General features: G+C 47.1%; 2 protein-coding genes across 8 annotated transcripts in view; both read right to left on the reverse strand.

Moving 5' to 3' along the window:
* Positions 1-387: 387 nt before the first annotated feature.
* Positions 388-14,074, reverse strand: SERPINA11 (serpin family A member 11). Of its 4 annotated transcripts, XM_027521614.1 has the most exons (6): positions 13,969-14,058; positions 11,657-11,776; positions 9,711-10,356; positions 7,349-7,622; positions 3,643-3,817; positions 388-732 (listed from the first exon to the last, which is right to left on the reverse strand). In XM_027521614.1, the coding sequence occupies exons 3-6, from the start codon at positions 10,351-10,353 to the stop codon at positions 529-531; spliced, it is 1,296 nt and encodes a 431-aa protein (XP_027377415.1). In that variant the 5' UTR covers positions 10,354-10,356; positions 11,657-11,776; positions 13,969-14,058; the 3' UTR covers positions 388-528. The 4 variants fall into 4 exon arrangements, with proteins under 4 accessions (XP_027377415.1, XP_027377416.1, XP_027377413.1 ...); XM_027521615.1 differs by lacking the exon at positions 11,657-11,776 and having other exon boundaries at positions 3,643-3,790; positions 13,969-14,074; XM_027521612.1 differs by lacking the exon at positions 11,657-11,776 and having other exon boundaries at positions 13,969-14,074.
* A 2,728-nt stretch (positions 14,075-16,802) lies between these two features.
* The window catches only part of LOC113879799 (uterine milk protein), a 34,440-nt gene continuing 28,967 nt past the window's right edge, over positions 16,803-22,275 (reverse strand). For all 4 annotated transcript variants that reach the window (XM_027521602.1, XM_027521598.1, XM_027521599.1 and 1 more), the window contains 3 exons: positions 21,318-21,585; positions 19,362-19,509; positions 16,803-17,156 (listed from right to left, as the gene is read on the reverse strand). In XM_027521602.1, coding sequence (XP_027377403.1) covers positions 16,869-17,156; positions 19,362-19,509; positions 21,318-21,585 — 704 coding nt within the window. In that variant the 3' untranslated portion in view covers positions 16,803-16,868. The remainder of the gene's footprint in view (positions 17,157-19,361; positions 19,510-21,317; positions 21,586-22,275) is intronic.

The raw sequence follows: 22,275 nt of genomic DNA on the forward strand, positions 1-22,275 counted from the left end.
CTTCTTTTCATAGAACATGGCTTACAGATCCTGCCCTGCTTCAGTCTCCCCTCAAAGTGAACTACCTTCTGACATCCAGGCAATGATATTTCAGGTAGACATCACTTTGCTATACAGCCAAGATGGGTCACCAAGCAGCAAGAGATTCACTTACTCCTCCTGACGTCCTTTGCGCCTTTTCTTAGGACTTTTGCCCAAAGGACACTCAGGAAGGATCAGCTGTGGTAGCAGCATTGGTGGATGACTCCAGGGAGGCTATAACCGAAGGCTGTTCTCATCGCCAACTTTCTAGCCACAGCTGACTCCAGATTGGAAGAGACAGTAGAGTGAATGACTGACCCCTGCTCTGGGTGCTCAACCCCCTCTTGTAAGCATCACTCCTCACTGTTCACAAAACCCAGGGTCAACTTTATTAGCATCTTTGCACACTGATTCACTGGTCCTCACAGCAGCCCTGAGATGGAGGTTGGTGCTGGCCCTCCTGTTTTTTTAAAAACGGACAAGACACCCCCTGGCCTCCCACAATGGTCACCCAGCAGCTGGGTTGACAACTTTTCCCAGGAAGAGTGGGCTCTCGGTGGTCACCTCCCAAAGGAGCAGGAGGAAAGGCCGGTTGAAACCGGCGTGTGGGGCCGACGTCGCGTTCAGAGACCGAGGCTGGGAGAGGAGGCTGGAGGCCACAGCCGCCTCGGTTCCCCGCTCACTCACGTCCACTGTCGCCTTGTGTGACACCTAGGAGAGTAGAGGGGCAGAGACAGCACGGGGTCAGTGCGCTTCAAGGGGGCGAGGCCACTTCGTGCAGCACAGGGAGATGGAGGCGGAGTTACCCCACTCAGGCCCCGCCCTCCCAGGAAGCAACTCCGGCCTTTATTTCATTTCCTTCCTTCACATGTTTCTCTACCTCCATCATCTCCTGGGGTGTCACCCTGGCCATGCTGTTTGCTCTTTGAAGGAGAGACAGATAGGCCTGAACGGGGCTGAGGGCTGCACGAGCATGTATATTTGCTCAGTCATGTCCAACCCCATGGCCTATAGCCCACCAGGATCTTCTGTCCATGGGGTTTTCCAGGCAAGAGTACTGGAGGGGGTTGCCATTTCCTTCTCCAGGAGATCTTCCTAATCCAGGGATAGAACCCATGTATCCTGCATCTTCTGCATTGGCAGGTGGATTCTTTACCAGTGGACCACCTGGGAAGCCTGCTCAGGCATGCACCAGTCTGTAAAAAGCCAACAGCGACTCTTAGGAGCATTTCCCAAGCAGTCGGGTGTACGTGGCACAAGCTGGAGACTCATTTTCTGTTAAGAGCTGCACTTGTTCTTGCCAAGTCTCAGTTTCCTCATTGTTAAAATGGTCTGCTCCACCTAAGTCAATGGTTTCCAAAATGAGCTCAGCAAAACCAGGTTGTCTGAAGTGCCAAGCCCCCTACTGGCCTCCGTGAAAAGAATTCTGCTCTTCACTGTTTACAATAGCCAGGACATGGAAGCAACCTAGATGTCCATTGGCAGATGAATGGATAAGGAAGTTGTGGTACGTATACACAATGGAATATTACTCAGCTATAAAAAAGAACACATTGAGTCAGTACTAATGAGGTGGATGAAACGAGCCTGTTATATAAAGTCAGTCAGAAAGAGAAACACCGATACAGTATATTAACACATATATATGGAATTTAGAAAGATAGTAAAGATGTAAAGAAAACTTTTGGACTATGTGGGAGAAGGTGAGGGTGGGATGATTTGAAAGAATAGCTTTGAAACATGTATATTACCATATGTAAATTAGATGACCAGTGCAAGTTCGATGCATGAAGCAGGGTGCTCAAAGTTGGTGCTCTGGGACAACCCAGAGGGATGAGATGGGGAGGGAGGTGGGAAGGGTTTTCAGGATCCGGGGACAAATGTGCACCCATGGCTGAAACATGTCAACGTATGGTGAAAACCACCACAATACTGTAAAATAATTAGCCTCCAATTAAAATAAACCAATTAATTAAAAAAAAAGAATTCTGCTCTTTTAAAACCTTGTGAAAGTGAAGTCGCTCAGTCGTGTCTGACTCTTTGCGACCCCATGGACTGTAGTCTACCAGGCTCATCTGTCCATGGGATTTTCCAGGCAATAGTACTGGAGCGGATTGCCATTTCCTTTTCCAGGGGATCTTCCTGATCCAGGGATCGAACTCGGGTCTTCTGCATTATAGACAGACGCTTTACCATCTGAGCCACCAGGGAAGTCATGCTAAGTCATGTCAGACTCTTTGCAACCCTATGGGCTGTAGCCCGCCAGGCTCCACTGTCCATGGGACTGTTCAGGCAACAATACTGGAGTGGGTTGCCATTGTCTCCTCCAGGGGATCTTCCCAACCCAGGAGCTGAACTCGCATCTTTTATGTCTCCTGCATTGGCAAGCAGGTTCTTTACCACTAGTGCCACCTGGGAAGCCCTTTAAAACTTCATTTTCACACAACTCCTTAGGAAGGTTTCTGAGGCTTTAAATTTAATTAAATTGAAAATGTTGGCCTTGACAATCTCTTTCGTTTCTAAAAAGATCTGTAAAGAGATAAATCTAACAGCGAAGGTTACCATAAATTAAATCCTTTAAAAGATTAAATTATTCCTTTTTCCTCTTGTTTGCTTTCTCCATGATGGGCAGGTACACACACACACACACACACACTCAGAACCCTGTCGCTGTTCCCTAGTTTCATGTTCCAAATCTCAGCTGCTCTTTCTGAAATTGAAGACAGTATACTTTCTTTATGAAATTCCTAGCAAAGACTAAACTGATAATTAATGACTCTTATCTTAGGAAGGTAATGGAAGAACAGAAGGGTCTTTCTGGTCTTCCCTCTTATGGAAAATTGCATTCTTCTTCTCAAATACGAACTCTCCCTTCCTGTAGGCTGTCATCAGCCCCCGCCCATGCCTGTGGCCTGCAGTGCTTCCTGCAAGAGAATATGAGCCCACCCCACTGACGGCTGTCTTAACTGTGAGATTCGTCTTAGTCAATGAGTGGCCTTGACAGAGGCCATGAGTGAGGAGAAGTGCTAAGAGACATTGCATGTTTTCTCTGTTTTTCCCCACTGCAATGAGAATGGCATGTCCCACATAGAAGCCTCTCTTTTAACCTACATTCTAGAATGAAGAAGACATGCGAAGTAGATTTGTAGTGAGATGTAGTGATACACCTCTGATATGTCACATGAATGACATAAACCTCTGTTACAAGAAGACACTGAGATTTGGGGATTGTTTGTTACTATAGCAAAGCTGATGGATACACTTCCTGTTCATGCCCACTACTCTCTACAGTTGTAACAAAGGTAGATAGAATCTCACTGGCTGCCTTTGGAGGAAGTTTAAAGGATAAAAAGAAGACTGGTCCCACTCCTGGGGCAATTCTGGCTCCATGGATGGGCGCCTACTCTATTCAAGACTCTGTTGCTTCTTTGAAAAACATAGAAGTCTAGAAGAAAGGGGAGTAAAAAGAGAGCTGCCAGTGAAAAGAAGCCTTAAAGATTGTGATATTAAGGAACCAGAAAAGAAAAAAAGGAGCACTTGACTTTCAAATGAACCTTATGTCAAAGGAGAACATACCCTCCCCCTCCCAGCCAACACACACACCCACATACACCACCTTACCCTGGAGATGGTTCTGTTGAGCTGCCCAGTGATTCCTGAGTAGTCAGCTTCTGAGTTGAATAAGCCAGTGAGACCAATGTGGGGAAGTATCTCTTCCAGGTTATATGTTCCAGAAATGGAAAACTTTGGCAGGTGCAAATCCAGCAGGCTGGGGAGAGAATCAGATGGAGAAGCACTGCTGTCTCATTATACAGGCTGCTCTTGCCCTCTGTGTGAGAAGCCTGAGCTTTGGGAGGGAGACATGCTCCCCAGGGCGGGGTGGGGAATCAGGCTTCTCATGATACCACCTACTATGCCAGAACATCCCACAATCCAGAAACCCCTTTTCTTCAGACCACACAGAGTATCTTGTCTGGATCTAAGAAGACTCCTGGCACAGCCATAGGTGTTCATCTTTGTCACATTTCTGGAGGACTTTCTAGGTGCTGGACATTGGGTTAGGTTTCCAAGGCTTTGCTGATTAAAGTCACAGAGTAACTATGGAAGGTAAATGCTGTTAACATTGCCCCACCTCCATATCTGATTCATGAGCAAGTTCTGTTGGCTCAGTTTCTGAACTATATCCTAAACCTATCTACTGGCAACCCCTTAATAAAGTTACACCATCTCTAACCTATCTGGACTTCAGGGGGTGTTGAAGATCTGATGAGAGACCTTGCCTGTGAAGTGACGTCATGAATCCAGAGTAACTCTCTCCTGTTACTGCCATGCCTTTGCCATCAGATTGTCTTATTCCTGGATGGCATCACTGACTCGATGGACGTGAGTCTGAGTGAACTCCGGGAGTTGGTGATGGACAGGGAGGCCTGGCGTGCTGCGATTCATGGGGTCGCAAAGAGTCGGACACGACTGAGCGACTGATCTGATCTGATATTCACAAGTTTCCTTTGACCCACAGAATTCTGTCCCTTTCTTCCTGGGATTATTCATCTCTGAAATTATTGTTTGACAGTTGTCATGACACCTGCAAGCTTGGTTTAGTTACCAGCCAGCTTGGCAACTTGTGCCTCAAATAAATTCAAATTAGAGATGCTAATTCAATTTTTTATTGGTTTAACTCCTAGGCCAATATGAGGGTACAGATGTCTAACTGAAGTGGGAGGTAGTGGGAAGTCGGTGAGTTGAACAGTGATAAAAAGGAAACAAATGTGGAGGACAGAAAGCAATAGGGTATGGCAGAAATTACATTGGCCAATTTTTGAGCCTACCAGACACAATTTCATAGGCAGCCTTTGGAAGGCAGGTCCCGCCATAGAGTGGGGTTTGAGTACAGCCTAGCTGAGGGGTGTCTTATAGAGAGCCCAACATAAGAGTAGGTGTTCAATCAATGTAAATAAAGAAATGGAGTTATCAGAAAGCACAGTTCCCCTGGGCAGACCAGCCTTTCTCATAGCTGAATAAAGGGAAACCTGCTGCTGCTAAGTCGCTTCAGTCGTGTCTGACTCTGTGCGACCCCAGAGACAGCAGCCCACCAGGCTCCCCCGTCCCTGGGATTCTCCAGGCAAGAACACTGGAGTGGGTTGCCATTTCCTTCTCCAATGCGTGAAAGTGAAAAGTGAAAGTGAAGTCGCTCAGTCGTGTCTGACTCCTAGTGACCCCAATGGACTGCAGCCTACCAGGCTCCTCCATCCATGGGATTTTCCAGGCAAGAGTACTGGAGTGGTGTGCCATTGCCTTCTCTGAAAGGGAAACCTGGCAGCTTGAATTTTCCATGTCTGGAAGCCCATTCAAATGCCACCGTGATATTGTGACTCTCTAGCACAACACGTGGTATCAGGGAACAACTGAGGTTTAGATAAATAACCTGGGTTGGTTTTGATCTTTGAAGGTCAAAGTGGGAGGTCAAAACAGACCCTTCTTAAGAAAAAAAAAAATCTCCTGGTCTAGAAAATTCTATGGTACTTCCTCCTGTGATGGGGGAAAGGGCAGGTTCATCCCAAGGGAGCTTGAGAATATGGGGCTAGAGTCAAACTGACCAGAGCTGTGTAGAGTCACAGACAACAGGAATAATACCCTAAATCCTGGCCTGTGTCCTTGACCTGTATCTTTTATTTGGTACTTGAATCTCTACCCAAACACAAAACACTGTTTCTCTATCCTTGGTACCTGTGCCACTGGGGTGCTGAGAGAAGGCTCCCATGGGGATGAAGGTGACTGACACCTATCAAGTAGTGATGGTGGATTTAAGAGGTTTAGTCTATACCCCACCCCTTTGAAGCCAGTGAATGTTCTGACCAATAGAATATGGCAGAAATGACATTGGCTAACTTCTGAAACCAGGCCTTAAAAGAGCGGGAGCCTTCACCTCCTGCCTTTCAGAATGCTCCCTCTTGGATCCTTGAGCTGTCTTATAGCAATATCAACTGTGCTGAGCTGCTGTGCAGAAGCCCAAGCTAGCCTCATGGAGATGCTACATGGAGAGAGACAGATGCCTGCTAAGCTCTTAGCTTAGCCAGCCAGTCAGCCCAGGCTCTAGACATCCAAGTGGAGGAAACTTCAATGCTCCACTTCTGGCCACTATCTGACTCTGTCTATGAGAGACCCAAGTGAGAACCGCCCAGCTGAACCCAGTCCACCCGCAGAATCAAGAGAGATACTAGATGGGTGTTTTTCAAGCTATTCTTTTGGGGGTGGATCGTTATGCAGCAAGAGGTAATTAGAACTTGAGGCCAGGTTTTATCCAGAGTACCCCATAAAAGAAGATAACATCTCAAGAATGGGTTAGTTGGAGTATGTGGTCTAGGGAAACCAGAAAAGGCTAAAACCACTATGAGAAAAACCACAAACCAAAAAGCAAGTGAGAGGGAAGCGGATAGGTAGAGTTTTCCCAAACTGGCGATCGGCATTTTTATTTTTACAATGTTCTTCTTGGTATTTAGGTTCTTTAAGGAATGTTTTAACTAAAACAGAGCCACTCTTAAGAAATACCCACTGTTCTTGTGAATCATAATTATTCTTAATATTGGATAATTGTCCTTGATCTGATTTGTTATGTAGACTTAGCTGTCTTCTGGTAGTAAATTATTATCTGGAGAAAAAGACAAGAGGAAAAGCAGAAAGATGTCCAGAAAGGGGTGAAGAAGTGAAGTGAAGTGAAGTCGCTCAGTCATGTCCGACTCTTTGCAACGTCATGGACTGTAGCCTACTGGACTCCTCCGTCCATGGGATTTTCCAGGCAAGAATACTGGAGTGGGTTGCCATTTCCTTCTCCAGGGGAACTTCCGGGTCTCCCGCATTGTAGGCAGATGCTTTACCGTCTGAGCCACAAGGAAGGGGTAAACATGATTAATGCCCGGGGAGCCCTTCTCCTGCACCAGGTACCACTCTCATATTCTATACATATTAATTTGATTAATCCTCCAAGCAACCCAGTGTGGTGGTTATAATGGCCCCATTTTACATTTGAGAAAATTTGAGACCCACATCCTGGAGAAGGGCATGGCAACCCACTCCAGTATTCTTGCCCGGAGAATTCCATGGACAGAAGAGCCTGGTGGGCTACAGTCCATGGGGTCACAAAGAGCTGGACATGACTGAGCGACTAAGAACTGAGACCTACATGGCAAGAATTGCCCAAGATCACGTAGTTGGTTAACTGACAGTGCAGAGAGCCAGGCTAGGGCTTAGGATCTTGCAACTGGAGTTGATCAAGACCTGCTGGTTTCTCATATAAAGTCAGCCAGAGTCCTTCCGCTCTGGCACTTACCTGGGGAGGAGCAGTTTATCCCATTTCTTCAGGGTCTCTGGCTGCAAAGCGGCCTCCACCTGTGCCATCTTCCCTGGGTCAGGGAGGATCAGCAGGGCCTGGGCATTTCCACTGTATTCCAGCTGCAGGACAGTGCAGGCCACCTCCTGGTCATAGAGGAACCTGTGCATTTCCTTCTGGTGCATCATGGGGATGCGGAGAGAGGTCCTCCCATCCACAAAGAAGCTCTCTTGCTTCTGGGTCTGGTAACGATTGAAAGGATGCTTCCACTTGGCTTAGGACAAAAAACCCACACAACCATGAGAAGACATTCTAGAAGGGCAAGCCTGGGGAGACATACACTAAGCTGCACTGGTTAGAGATGCAGGATCTCTCACAGTCCTGTCCACGTGTGCAGTACTTTCTTTCTTTCTACTTACCATCTCCACCCACAATCATCTCCTGACTTGACCTCCTGAAAACACTGGTCTTGGTGATGGGGGAGGGGGCTGGCTCATCCTGTCCTTCATGCCCACCCCCAATCCATGACCAAGTATTGCTGATTCTGTCTCCAAAGTTACCACTTTATTTGAAGCCACCATCTGACTTTGAACCATTTCAGGAACCTCCTAAGTTGTCTTTGTTCTACCCTTAAGTGAAGTAGCTCAGTCGTGTCTGACTCTTTGCGACCCCGTGGACTGTAGCCCACCAGGCTCCTCCATCCATGGGATTTTCCAGGCAAGAATACTGGAGTGGGTTGCCATTTCCTTCTCTAGGGGATCTTCCTGATCTAGGGATTGAACCCACGTCTCCCGCATTGCAGGCAGATGCTTTAACCTCTGAGCCACCAGGGAAGCCCTGTTCTACCCTTATTCTCCTCCAAATCATTTTCCAGATTGTAGCCAGACTGAACTTGCACCAGTCTAATTAAATTTGTTTCTTTCTTGAAAATGTAACGGTAACTCTTTTCCTTGGACCTTTGCACATAGTGTATTTCAACCTGAACCCTCTTCCATTCATTTCTCCCATAGCCTCTTTGCCTGAGTATGTCTAACTCATCCTGTGTGTCTTAGCTTAGATGACTTCTCTTCCGAGAAGCCTTCCCTCGCTCTTTGAATCTGGAAAATTATATCTTCCAAGAACTCCAGTGCACTCGTATCTATTCAGAAGAGTATCACTTTCCTACTGAGTTGTAGTTGTGCTTTTTCTTACTGACAACTCACATGGGACTGTGGCCTCCACAAGAATGAGAAAACTCTGTCTTATTCATATTGTTGTTGTGTGGTTGCCAAGTCGTGTCCAACTTTTTGTAACCCTGTGGACTGTAACCCACCAGGCTCCTCTGTGAATGGGATTTCCCAGGCAAGAATATTGGAGTGGCTTACCATTTCCTTCTCCAGGGAATCTTCCAAACCCAGGGATTGAAACTGTCTCCAGCAGATTTCCCCAAAAGGTAATGAAAGTCCTTGTGATATAGTTAGTACTTAATGTATGCTTTTGAATGAATGAATAACATTCCTAGAGGCCTTAAACATAAAGCCAAAGTTTACCTTGAAAATCATTCATTCAGCAAATGTCCTTAACCTGAACACATACTTAAACCTGTGTCAGACTCAGGAGAACCAATAATGATTTAGACTCAGACCCTAATGGTGCAAACCCAAGGATGTGAGGAATACACACCAACCCTAGGATACTGGTTGCCTTTAGGGAGGGATGGAAGGAGGAAAATGGGACCAGGGAAGGATTAAGAAGGAATTGAATGTCTCTGCAATATTACTTTAAAAAAAAACCTGAAGTGAATGGCAAAATGTTAGCATGTGTTAATTCTAGGTACATGGAGGTTTTTATGTAATTTTCTACATATTTCTGTAGGTTTGAAATAGGCAATAATATAAAACATAAAATATTTCCCTAATAGTGAATTACTAATAGAAAAGTAAGATTAACTGTAAATTGTATTAAAAAATCAGAGTAAAAGTAGAACAGAAAGAAACATGGCAAAAGAAATCAAATATTGATAAATTAAGAAGTAGTGATATAAGACCAAGGCTTCTCTGGTGACTCAGTGGTAAAGAGTTCACCTGCCAATCCAGGAGACGCAGGTTAAATCCCTGGGTTGGGAAGATCCACTGCAGATGGAAATGGCAACCTATACCAGTATTCTTGCTTAGGAAATCCCATGGACAGAGGATCCTGGAAGCCTACAGCCCATGGAGTGGCAAGAAATCAGACATGACTTAGTGACTAAACAACAATAAAAACAGATAAGACCAGTATTTAAATATAGGGAGGTAACTTCCAGAAGATACAGCTATAAACTTTTAGATAGGTGCCTTTTAGGGGCAGGGTTGGAGACGGAGGAGCCTGAGCCAGTCCTCACCTTTAAAGAACATATAATTCAAGAGAACCATGAGCGTGTCTGGGGTGAACTCCTCCAGGCAGTCCACGACCTGCCCGTACGTTTGCCTGCTCACGTAGCCATTAATCTGCTTCCTAGTTGCATCAGAGTTTGTGAAGTTGGCAGAAAAGGCAAAAACTCCATACAGCTCCCTGATGTTGTCCAAAATGTGCTGCTGAGGCTTCAGCTGTGTGTCCAGGAACAGAGAGTTGCCTAGTTTCAGTTCCAATTTGGGGCTGGGTAGGTCAAGGGTGTGGATGAGGCTCTGGAAACCCCGGTGGATGTCGGCTTCTGGGGTCTCGGTGAGGTTGAAGCCAAGGCCCTCCAGGATCTGAGTCCGGGTATTAGCTTGCACCCCCAGAGAGAGCAGGGCCAGGGTGCTGGAGAGGCTCACTGGGGAGAAGAAGATGTTTCCTGGGGTTTCTGCTGCCAGCTGCTTGTACAGACGCAAAGCGAAGCTGGTAAGGGTGGGTGTGATTTTCTGGTAGGCGGGGAGGGACTCTGAGAGCTGACCACGCGGGGCTTCAGGCACCCTCAGGCTCTTATCTCCATGGGCAGGAAGGGGCTGACAGTGGACAGAGGCCAGGATCCCAGCTCCCAGCAGCCACAGCCATGCTGGCCCCATCCTCTGAAAACAAGATGGGGAACACGTCATCCTTCTTCATAAACAGCCTCGTGTTTACACAGTAAACCCACATCCAGGCTGGATCCCACAGAGATGTCAAGTGGGGCACTGCAGAGGGTGAGGAGGGAGTGAGCAAGCTGGCTCCAGACACTTTCCCCCAGGGCTTCAGTCACAGCAGGAGCCCCTTCTCAGCTTTATGTACATATTCATCTATAACATTTTGTTGATTTTTCTGAACGATTAACCCCCCTTCCCCCTCCCCAAAATAAACCCCAACAACTTCCATGGTCTTTACCCTTTGCCTTCCTTCTCCCTGCCTTCCTTCCTTCTTCCTTCCTTCCCTTCTTTCCTTTTTCTTTCTACTTTCTAGTCATTCTTTCAATCATTCATTAACTTTCAAAGACTGGGGTGACCCTCAACAGTATAGGACAAAAGTCAGGACACTGTGACAGGAGGGATGCTGGCCTCCCCTGCACTTGGGTGTGACCTTTAACTAGCATCTTGCCTACTGGAGGGGTAAGATGCTGCATGAACCTCCTGGCCAGGCTGTCCCAGAAGGAGGCATGCCCTCTACTCTTCTGGTCTCCATGAGCTGGAGTGTGGATGTGACAATCGGCCTCAGAGACCTTATGGATGAGGGCAGCTCATGAGGTGGGGCAAAGCCACAGGATGAATGGGGCCCGGGGGTTGGGGGAGAGGAGAGAGATTTACTCCATCTCTGTTATCTCCAGTAGCTCTTGTCACTTGCAGGGGCTGAAACCTCTATCTTAACTGATGGAGAGATTTAGGAAAGACATCTGCTGAATTGAGTCTCCCACCCACAAATTCAAATGTTGAAGTCCTAATCCTCAGCATATCAGAAAGTGGTCTTGTTGGGAAATAGAGTCATTGAGTTGTAATTAGTTAATATGAGGTTGTGTGCATTCAGGCTAAGTTGGCTTCAGTCATGTCTGACTCTTTGCAACCCTATAGGCTGTGGCCCGCTAGGCTCCTCTGTCCATGGGATTCTCCAGGCAAGAATACTAGAGTGGGTTGCCATGTCCTCCTCCAGGGGAATCTTTCTGACCCAGGGATCGAACCTGCGTCTCTTATGTCTCTGAAGCTCTAATCTATATGAATGGTTGCATGGGCCCTAATCTATATAACTGATGTCCTTATAAAAAGGGGAACTGAACACAGGGACACACACAGGGAGAAGGAGATGTAAGGATGAAGGCAGAGATCAATCAGGGTGATGATTCTACAAGCCAAGGAACACCTAAGATTATAGGAGCAAAGAGAGCAGCCTGGAGCAGACTCCCACCTTGGAGCCTCAGGACCCAGCCTTGCTGACACCTTGATCTTGGATTTCTTGTCCTCAGAACTGTGAGAATCCGTTTCTGTTGTGTAAGCCACCCAGTTTGTGAAAGGTTGTTAATGCAGCCTAGGAAACAAATACAATAGCTCCTGCGCTTTAAGGAGCTCATTGATGTGACTCCATTAATATCATCCATAGTATCATAACATCATTAATATCAGTCTATTAATATGAAGTGGCCAGAAGAGCCTTCATGCCACCCCTAGGGGGTCAAAGTGCTTCAGGGTGAGGAGTGCAGCATCAGCTCGGGGTGAAGGCTTATCACACACACGTCCCCACATCCACACAGAGCATGCACTCAGCACCCCCCCACCCCCACCTTGCTGTCCTCGGTAAGAAGTCCCATCCCCTTGCTCCTTTCAAGACTGACCCTTCTGTTGTCCCATGCCACAGCGGCCATCCACAGCTCACCACCCCATCTTCGTTTGTCTATCCTGATATATTTTATGTTTTAACACACTATTGACCAGGGGATTTTGCAGAAACCAAATCCTATTGCTGGTGTTTTGTTATATAAGTGAATATTGAAATGACTCTGGTCAATAATGTTTCAGTAACAAAAGATATATCTCTGATCAGTACGTTGTTAATCAGCACCTTTAATGCCTTTCACTCAAACCAACGATCTCTGGGCCATTTACATATTTTTGCAGATGGTTTATAGCACCTGGTGCCCTAAAAATCCCATTAAACCCCAAGGCCAGTTGTTGGGAGGGAAGAATGTAGTCTCACTATCGATTATGTCGAAACACATTTGCTGGTCAAAGTACTGCAGGCAGATCCCCAAGGCCATGTCCTAACCTCTCCACTGCAGCTCAGTACGTGGCATCACTGACTCAACGGACATGAATTTGAGTAAGCTCCAGGAGTTGGTGATGGACAGGGAGGCCTGGCATGCTGCGGTCCATGGGGTCGCAAAGAGTCAGACATGACTGAGTGACTAAACTGAACTGAATTGAACAGGCCCACTTAGTAATGATTCTCATTCATATTGGGAAACAGAACAGCTTAAAAATTGGACTGTCCCTGGATAAAATTAGAAATACAGCTGTAATAAAACTTTTTCCAGTTTATTCTTTTTATCCCAGTGAACTTACTACCATTTTCTACTTATTGCACCCTGAGGACACCCAGACCTGCAGAGTTTCTATTTCACAAAGGACTGAACTGTAAGTCAGAGGGCCTGGGTTTGAATCAAGGCTCTGTAGTTAAATCACTGGGTGGCACTGTGTTAAGGAAGCTTTCTGAACTGCTGGTTGATATTTGCAAAATGCAAATGACAATGCCTACCCCCTGGGGGTGGGGTTGCTTAAGGATCGTAAGACATAATATAATATAAAAGCACCTGGCATGTAGGAAGCATGCAGTGCTAATTTTCACCCCTTTCTACTGAGACTGGATGTAGTTACACCAAAGTTATTCCTTTATTCCTTTTCCCAAAAGATCTCAGAAGAAAATTAAGAATCCCATGAATTAGGTGTAGTATCCCTATTTATCGTTTCTTTTGTGGTGGAGATGGAGATATTAGCTGTATTGGGTCACTAGTTCCCAGCCTGTTCTCAGATGCTGTGGGAGGGATGTGTGCGAAAGCGGGGATGATATTTTGGATCATCTCAAAGTCTGGAGAAGGAGATGCAACTGCAGTGTAGTGGGAGAGAGAAAGCTCTGGAAATGCTAGAATAGACTCAAGCCAGGAAGCACGGTCTGCCCCACATCCCAGCAGTGCCCCAGTGGAGGAAGACTGCTTCATGTCATTTCATGGAATCCTTATGAGAACCTAAGACCTCTGTAATATTATCCCTGTTGTACGCATGGGGAAACTGAGTCTCGAGGCCAGACAGACACAAGTGGCAGGAGCATGGGTCAAATTCCAGACCAGGGCCCTGAAGCATCCCTCTTTCATATAATAAAATGTCCCATCAAGTTGCTACGACCGTGCGATCATTTTGCTTTGGGTTGTATTGCTCTGTTTTCTTGTCTAACTGTGAGAAATACTGAGAGTTTCTCAAAAGAAATTTAAAGGCCAAGTTATTCATAAAAAGTTGTTTAAAACCTGAAGTTCCCGCTTCAAGGCTTAGAAGCAGTACACCATCACATTTTTCCTTCAGGGAACTCAGTTCTGCCATTTACTCTGCCAAAGTGAGAAGGAGGGACTGGTTGGGGGAGGGGGGCGGTGAGCAGGGGGAGGGAGAGGAGAGGGGAGGGAAAGAGAGTGCCGTCATCCCCACCTTCATTTCAGACACGAGCGTGGTACTCACAGCAAGGTCCCTGGGCTGGGGGCCCTGGGTCTTCAGCACCGCCTCGCCTCCTACCCGCAGGAAAATAGTGTTTGACAATCACGGCAGCCTAGTTAATATTTGTCAGGTCAATTCCTAGAACTGGTATGAAGGCCGGAAGTGACGTTTTCTTTATAGTTTGCGTCCTGCTGGCCTGTCCAGCAGAGTGAATTGAGATCCTGGACCCGGCCTGGTGAGTGAAGACATTCACATATGGATGTGACGTCAGGGGGTCGTGACGTGGCAGCTGCTGACCCATTACTGGTGGTTTTGTGTGTCTGGGTTGTGTCCTTTATGAATCACTCTGAATATGAGATGTTAACTACACGTACTGTGGTGATCATTCCACAATATGTGTAAATCAAACCATCATCCAGTACACCTTGAATAAATCCTTCATGGACTCCCTCTGCTAAATGGAACTGAGCCAGGTGGTAGATGCTCCCCTCCCCCAGGGTAAGCAGATAGAGTTTATTCCCTGTGGAATATCCAAGCTCCAAAACTCCAAAAATACAATAGCAGGACCATCAGGAGAGGAAGCTGGGCCTTGCCCAGACAAGAGATAAGGGACCACATATTTCTCATTTTCAAAGTCAAGAAAATCTTCCCAACTGGAAAGCTCCTTGGAGGTTAGAAAGGGAGGGGGCACCACCCCATAGTAAGTGATGTCAGTTACCTGTAGTCCTCTTCGATGGAGCTCATCTTGACTGAGAGATGCACATGTATACATGAGAGGACCCATCTTCCCAACCCAGGAATGGAACTGGAGTCTCCTGCATTGCAGGTGGATTCTTTACCAACTGAGCTATCAGGGAAGCCCAACTATGGGTTCAGAACCAGGCAAACCCAGAAGAAACGCCCTATATAGGTGATTAAAACTGCCACGAGGCACCACTCTCTCTCTCTCTGAGTCTACACATGTCTGTCTACATGTCCTGTACTCTTTTCCCCAAATAAACACTTTAATTGTTTCAGTACTTTCTGTATTTATGGGAATTCTTTTCTGCAAAGCCAAGGGGCCAGGGCCTTGTCACTGACCACTGGTCTAGTGATTAGGAGCTGGTCTCTCCCTGCAGCAACCTAACCTCAGTCTCTGACAAGGAACTGAAAACCTGCTTCAAGCCACTGCAGGTTGGGGCCACTAAAGTCAGGACCAGGCCCTCAACATCCTCTACAATCACCTTCCCTCTCTGCCTCTGCCATGCATCTGCTTGGATATGATCCGTGCCCAAGCATGGGTCTCCTGGCCTGCTTCCATTTGCTTATGCTTCTGACTCCACTTCTTCCACATTTTCTAAAACAATCCACCTCATGGTTCCTCTCTTGAGTTAGCTCTTTACTGGACTACTTTTCCAAGATACTCTTGTGGCCCATCCCCAAGCCTCTCTTCTTGTAGCTTGGGTTTAAGTGATAATGCCAATGGCAAGGCCTTTTCTTGGGCATCTTTGTTAAAAGAATGAAAGTTCTAGCCCTGAAACGACTCCTCTGGTAGTGGATGGGGTTCCTTCGGGCTCACATCATCCCCAGAACACCCTTGGGTTGTGTCCTAAATCCCACCACAGAGGGACTTTTCATGTTTTGAGGGGGCCCAGGTCTCTCTTGTCCAGTCCAAGGCTCCTGGGTCTACTGGCGGCCCCCAGGAGGTTCTGTCTTGGTCATGTCATTACATGGCTCAGGAGTCAGTGCCCCCTGCCCCATTTTTGTCCACCCGTCTCACTCCTGGCCTTGTGTTTTCAGCACTGAACCTGGAATTTCTACCAGAAGAGTTTCATTTCACCATCTGGCCTCGTCTTCTCTGGCTGCTACGCTGAGCTAACCCATCCAGGCAAGGTCCTGCTGCGTGGGTAGCGCTATTGGGTCAGCCTGTTTGGATGTCTTTGTGCCCTTGGCCTCTGGACCTGACTTGTCAAATGTCTGGTTGCCATCAGAGTCCTTGATTCTATATGTCCAAGGACGTTCATAGCCAGCCGGGTAATACCCAAGTCCCAGCCACACACACACACACACACACACACCCTATTCTGTGCATGATTGTCCTTTTTTTCCCACACTGCTTTTACTTCCTGTGTGGTAGGAGGCAATAACAACTCTCTCATAGAAGGCTGTTTTAGCTCAGTTGGTAAAGAATCTGCCTGTAATGCAGGGGACCCAGATTCGATCCCTGGGTCGGGAAGATCCCCTGGGGAAGGGAATGGCAACCCACTCCAGTATTCTTGCCTGGAGAATCCCATGGACAGAGGAGCCTGGTGGGCTACAGTCTGTGGGGTTGCAAGAGTCAGACAGGACAGCAACTGACTACCACTACTACTATTAGAAGCTTGCTGTGAAGGTGGAAAGAGGCCAGGGGAGGGACAGAGGAGATGCTGTCAACATACTCGGGACTTTCAACCTCTCTGGTACCCCATTTCTCCCTGGAGCTGGGTGAACATATGGAAGCCCCCCAGGGGTCTGTCCTCTTCCCAGCCTCCTCTCTGCAGTGGGACCTGCCTCTCCCTGGGGCTGCCAGGGGCAGGGGGCAGGGGGTAGAGGGAAAGTACAGATGAAGGGCCACGCTCTGACTTCCAGTTGGGCAGGAAGCAAGGCTGTGAGACAACCCCCGACTGAAACAGCCCTCCTGCACCTGCTCACCCACTCAGAATTGCTTCTCTGCCTATGTCAGCCTTGTTCCAGGATAGAAGACATCCTGGCCAAATGTCCCTGGCAGACCCCCTCAACCCCTTTATGCCGCTCTGTTCCTGGACAGAAGACCAGTGAAGACCTGTCCCCACTCCATTCCCAGACCACACTTCTCAGTTTCAGTGTCTCTGATGCATGGCTGGTGAATTGTACTCTTTTTATTCTTGGCCTGCTAAGTTCCTGTGCTGCACAGTGTGGCCCTGGCTCTACTCAACTTGGGGGTTGAGGACTTTGCCCACAAAGAGGTCTCTTTGAGTCTTCTCATCCTCCACAAACAGCAAGAAGGGTCTGTTGACCTTCACGACCACCGGGACCTCCTTTGTGTTCATTGGGACTTTCACAACCACTGGGACCTCCTTTGTGTTCATTGGGACTTTCACGACCGCTGGGACCTCCTTTGCCTTCATTGGGACTTTCAACAGATTATCTGTGTGAATGGCTGTGTCCACGGTTAAGGCGTGCTCGCTCAGCTCTATCTCAGCTTGATGTAGGGCCTGGAAGACACAGATTCTGAGTTAGCCCCAGACCAAGCTGGCTGGAGTGGGGGTGGCAGTGGGGGTGGGGTGTGCCCAGCAATTTCCTATGGCAAGATCGAGAGGCAGCCTCCCCTGACAGCTGATGCCAGTTGAAAGAAGGCTGGTTTCCACTCCTGGAAAGCCACCAGCAGTTGGAGGAAGGCTAGCTTCCACTCCTGGAAAGCTGCCCTTGGCTCCCAGCAACCGAATTCGCCCTTGAACGTCAGATGTCCCCAAAAGGGGTCAATTACTAGGGTTGGGGATTGTTGGGTTCAGACATCCTCAGGGTTGGGCGGATGACTCAAGGAGTCTGCGCATTTAAAAGGGAAGAAAGGGGAAGAAAACAGAGAGGAAGTCTGGGTGATCTGAAGGCTTAGAAAAAATCCCGCAAAATAACTGAGAGATAGTCCTTTCCAACACTTCTATAAAAGGATGTGATGAAAACCACCAGGGAGCTAGGTTTTCTTGTCTCCATCCAACCAAGGACAATTTGCCCTCTGAGAAAAAGCGCTTGTGCCAGAACTCACATGACCCCCGATCTGCAGGAGGCCCTGCTGGGGAACGTGGCCATGACATTGTTTGTACTGGATTGTGAAGAGCTCAACATCTCCCAAACCCAGCACTCAGGGCACATCTGCTGGGTGGATTTTGTTAGTGGCTCAGGTGGTAAAGAAGCTGCCTGCAGTGCAGGAGACCCGGGTTTGACACCTGGGTTGGGAGGATCCCCTGGAGAAGGGCATGGCAACCCACTCCAGTATTCTTGCCCGGGAAAGCCCATGGATAGAGGAGCCTGGCAGGCTACAGTCTACAGGACTGCAAAAGAGTCAGACATGACTGAGCCACTAGCACTTACTTACTTATACCCACTGGGCCATGGAAAGCACAGCATGCCTGTGGGGTCCCAACCTTGGGAACTCCATCCAATGTCTCTGAGCAGCAGGTCCCTCATCTCCCAATTAAAGAACAGGGTTCTTTGCGTTCATTGGGAGACTGAGCGAGAGAAACCGTGAGAAAGTGTTTTGTGGTTTGTCAAGCGCTGTACCAGGATGAGAGACTGTGATTGCTGTTTACATTCTGGGCAAAGTGTTACAGGGCAGCCACAAGGCAGCCAGCTAGTTAGTGACCTTGGCGGAGTCATTGGAGGGCAACCCCTGTGTCCACCAGGGTGGGTAAAGTTATCTCATGAGTAGATGCTTCCTGGCATCCGAATGTCTAACTGGCATCTCCAGTTTAGCAGAGCTAGTCTCTGCCTGCCCGAGACCCACCCCTTCTTCATCTTTCCTGCCTCAGACTTTGGCTCCATTGTTTCCCACTCTTCTAGCTCACAAACTGACTCCCCTTCCCGCTCCCCAGCTCTGTCTAAAAAGCCCACAGCACCTTCTCATCACCATTAACTCTCCCTTGAATGCCCCGTCTAACCGCCAATATCTCTCACCTAGGTTACCCACCAAACTTCCTACTGGGTCCCCTCTTCCTCCAGGGACACTGCCTGTTTTCCACATGGCAAAAAGTGATCTTTCATAAAACACTCATGTCAGCCTTGGTGGTCTCCCATGTCGATCAAATAAAACCCCAGTCCTATCCAGGGCCTGGGAGACCCAAGTGACCCGGCTCTGCCTGCCTTCTGCCCTCACCTCCTACCAGACTGTGTCTCACTCATCACTCTAGCTGCCTGGGCTTTCTTGTGGTTCTTAAAAAAATGTCGGGTTCACATCCCCTCCAGATACACTGGTTGGTCTCTTTGCCCAGAACACGAGTCCCGAGGCATATACCCCCTTGCTTTCCCTTGGCCTTTATCCAGGACTTGGCATAAAGGCCACCCCAGCCCTTCTAATGCCTGCCCACTGCACTCCAGCCCACTGTTCCTGGTTTCTCTGCTTTCTTCCCTTCAGACAGTGTACTGCGGGTGGATGTAGAGCATACAGGTCTGTGGGCATGCTCACTGCCCTGTCAGGAGAACATAACAGCTACTAGAGTCAGATGTTGTCTGGCTGGCCCATGACTTTACCCCCGAATGCCTCCAGGGCTTGAAGCAATAACCTTTGAGTGAGAGAATGATGAAAGGACCCCCAAAGCCCAGGGATCTGGGCAGATAAGAGCTATAACTGCTGTATTAAAAAACTGATTTTCAATCAGGGCTGTGGTGGATAATAAAACAGAGACCCTAGAAATTGCCCCACTCACCTCCAAATTAGGCAGGGGAGCCTTCGATGTGATGGCCTGTGAGATTGCTGTGGCAGTCAGTATATGTTTGGGGTCAATCTTGGGAAGCAGATGCTTAAAGTTTATCTTGAAGGAGATCTTCAACTTGGGCAAAATTAAGCGCACCAGTCTGTTGAGAATGAAAATGACAAGGAAGCTGAGCTATGTCTCTGTCCTGGCATCCACAGGCTGCACCTTGCTTACGCTGAAAGATCTTTTCCTAGTGGAAATGTAATGGAAGTGTTTGCTTCAGGGCTTGCTTGGTGGGGGGCAGATTAAAGATGCTAGGGTCTGAGCTGCAAGGTTGAATTTCCAAGCAAACCACTAACTCAGAATACACTTTACTATTCAAATGATTCCCTTCACAGGCTTTCTATACCAGAGAAGATGAAGGTCAGACCAAGGGCATCCAGCCCTGAGTCCCTCTAACCCTCCATCTGGAAGCAGCAGTTTAAACTGTATGGTGACCCTAAGCATGCTGAGGGGGTTGGGGGACATGGGGTCCTCTTGCCGCAGGTAGAGCATAGGGAGTTTTCACAGGAGAGGAAGTTCCATCTTGGATGATAATCTTTGAAACAGAAAGGAGGACTCCTCCTTCTACAGATCAGCAACTCTGTAACTAAGGGAGAGTATTAGAAAGTGATTGCAAAAAGTCAGATATGACTTAGCAACTGAACAAAACATTAGAATGTGTAGTGCCAGCCCTCTCACCCAACATTTTTGGTTGCTCACAGACCAATCCGTCTTAGCCTGTGTCAATGCAGTGTTGAGCTTCTGATTGGATAGCGACCCACTCAGCTGGGTTCCTCCACTGCTGAATCCCCTCTGCCCCAACTAGGAATACTGTGGGATGTACAACTGTGGCAGAAAATGACAGATCCACTCTGCGGTGGCTCTCAACTGTAGGAGTAAATGCTATTTACAGATTTCTTCCCAATCTGCACATTTGTTGCCCAAAGACTATTCCCCGACTCCCGCCATTAAGATCAGTGGGCCATTGAAGATCACAGTTTCGCTATGTAATTTATCCACATTGATTGGAGCTCGACGGACACGGTACTCAAGCTGGATCAATTCAATTCTCTCTTCCAGGAATATGTAATTGGAACTGAAAGATGCTCAGTGAGGTGTGGGTTGGAGCATCTGATTGAATGGAAGAGAGTCATGTCTGACCACAGCAGTCTTAGCTTGACATTTACTTCCTTAAGATCATTTCCTACTTAAGATCCCTGATGAACACTCCACCACTGAATTATGTTATATACCCTACTCATTCTCTCATAGCTTTTCTACAAGTTGAAGCTACTTATTTGTTAGTTGACTTTCTACCTTCCCTACCAAACTGAAAATTTCATGAGAGCAGAGATGTGTTTGGCTAATCATTGTATTCCCAGTACCAGGCAGTTTCTGGCATAGAATAGATACTCAGAAAATATTCTGGGGGTGAGTGGATTGTGTGCTAATGTGTGTGGGAAAGCTGGTTTGCTGAGCTGGAGAGGTAGAAATAAGGACTTGTGACAAGAGAGACGGAGTTCCAGGTGACTTTGCTGTCCCTTGTTCCAATCCCTCATGAGACCTGGCTGTGTTTATTCCCTGAAATTGCATTTCATGTATTTTGTAAGTTTCGTGAAATTCCCATGTATCTTTCCAACCATTCCTCTCTGTATCTAACTTGATCTTTTATGAAGTGGGTTTCTGATATTGTACATGTCACCAAAAGAACCATAATTAACAGTTTAAGGGGCTTCCGACTTGGTAATGGGATTCAGGCCATTATTCTTCCTGTTTGGTTTGTTTCGTTTTCTACAAATATCCTAGGAAATAACTAGACGCCAAACTCACCCACCCTTGCCGCCCAAATAAGGCTTTTGCATAGAGGAAGTGAGGGCTGAGCAAAAATCTAATTCAAATCTAAAGTATTCATTCAGAATACCATACCTGAAGTCACTGATTTTCTGAAGTTTAGCTCGCTTAGCAGTCATCTTTTTAAGATCAGTGTCAAATTGTCCGGCATCTGGAAGCATGAGAGTTAGGGACACATTTCCTTTGCAAGGCATCTTAACCATCGTAGCATGTAGCTCCTCTGACCGGCTGTAAAGCATCCGTTCTGTCTTTCTCATCATGTCCACCTGCACTTTGGTTTGGTCATTCACAAAGAAGACCTCCTTCTGGGTGAGTTTGGGCTGAAAAGCTCTTTTCAAGATGCCTGGGAAAATCAGGAAGGAAAAGTCAAAGAGTGATCTGGTGGAAAAGTCATCACCACCTTCATGTTTGGGGTCCCCAGAGGTGATCTGCTTGAGAAGGAAGCAGTCCGTTTAAGGTGACACCTTGACTCTAGTGAGCAGAATAGTTAAAAATTCTAGACTGATGCAAAGGAAATAAAGGCAAACACATGATTTTCAGAAATAATCACCCTACAATTTCTTTAACTCTGTATTTCTCAAAAGATGTTTACCAAAATAACTGCCTTTGGGACTATAACACCGAGAAAGGATTTTGTCATCAAATAATTCAGGAAACATTGATCACAGCATCCCTTCTTTGAAAATTTCTACTGCATTTGAGTGTTTTAAGAGTTCAAAGAATGGTAAAGAAATCTATTTAAAATGTATTAAGCTTGCTGTTAAGTAGAAGCTAACACAACATTGTAAAGCAATTATACTCCAAAAAATTAATTATTTAAAATAAAGTATATTAATTTTATTCAAGGAGGTAAGCTTTTTATCAGAAAGGCACACACACCTCAGTACACATGCACATCCCTGCGTGAAATTCTATTTTAAATAATGCAATTCCCGGTGGGTTTTAAGAAACATTCAACGTACACACCAGTTTAAAAAGGCATCCATCACCCAGAGTGATGGCCATCTGGTCTGGTCTGGAAAATCTCTACAAG

Source organism: Bos indicus x Bos taurus, chromosome 21 (assembly GCF_003369695.1).
Source record: "Bos indicus x Bos taurus breed Angus x Brahman F1 hybrid chromosome 21, Bos_hybrid_MaternalHap_v2.0, whole genome shotgun sequence".
Taxonomy (NCBI): domain Eukaryota; kingdom Metazoa; phylum Chordata; class Mammalia; order Artiodactyla; family Bovidae; genus Bos; species Bos indicus x Bos taurus.

Bases quoted from the DNA above. Each gene is read 5' to 3' on its own strand.
- SERPINA11 (XM_027521611.1), bottom strand. The intron at 7,623-9,710 runs GTGAGGACTGGC...TTTTGTCCTAAG, and splicing joins GAATTATATGTTCTTTAAAG to CCAAGTGGAAGCATCCTTTC. The intron at 3,818-7,348 runs GTAAGTGCCAGA...ATGAGACAGCAG, and splicing joins GATAAACTGCTCCTCCCCAG to TGCTTCTCCATCTGATTCTC.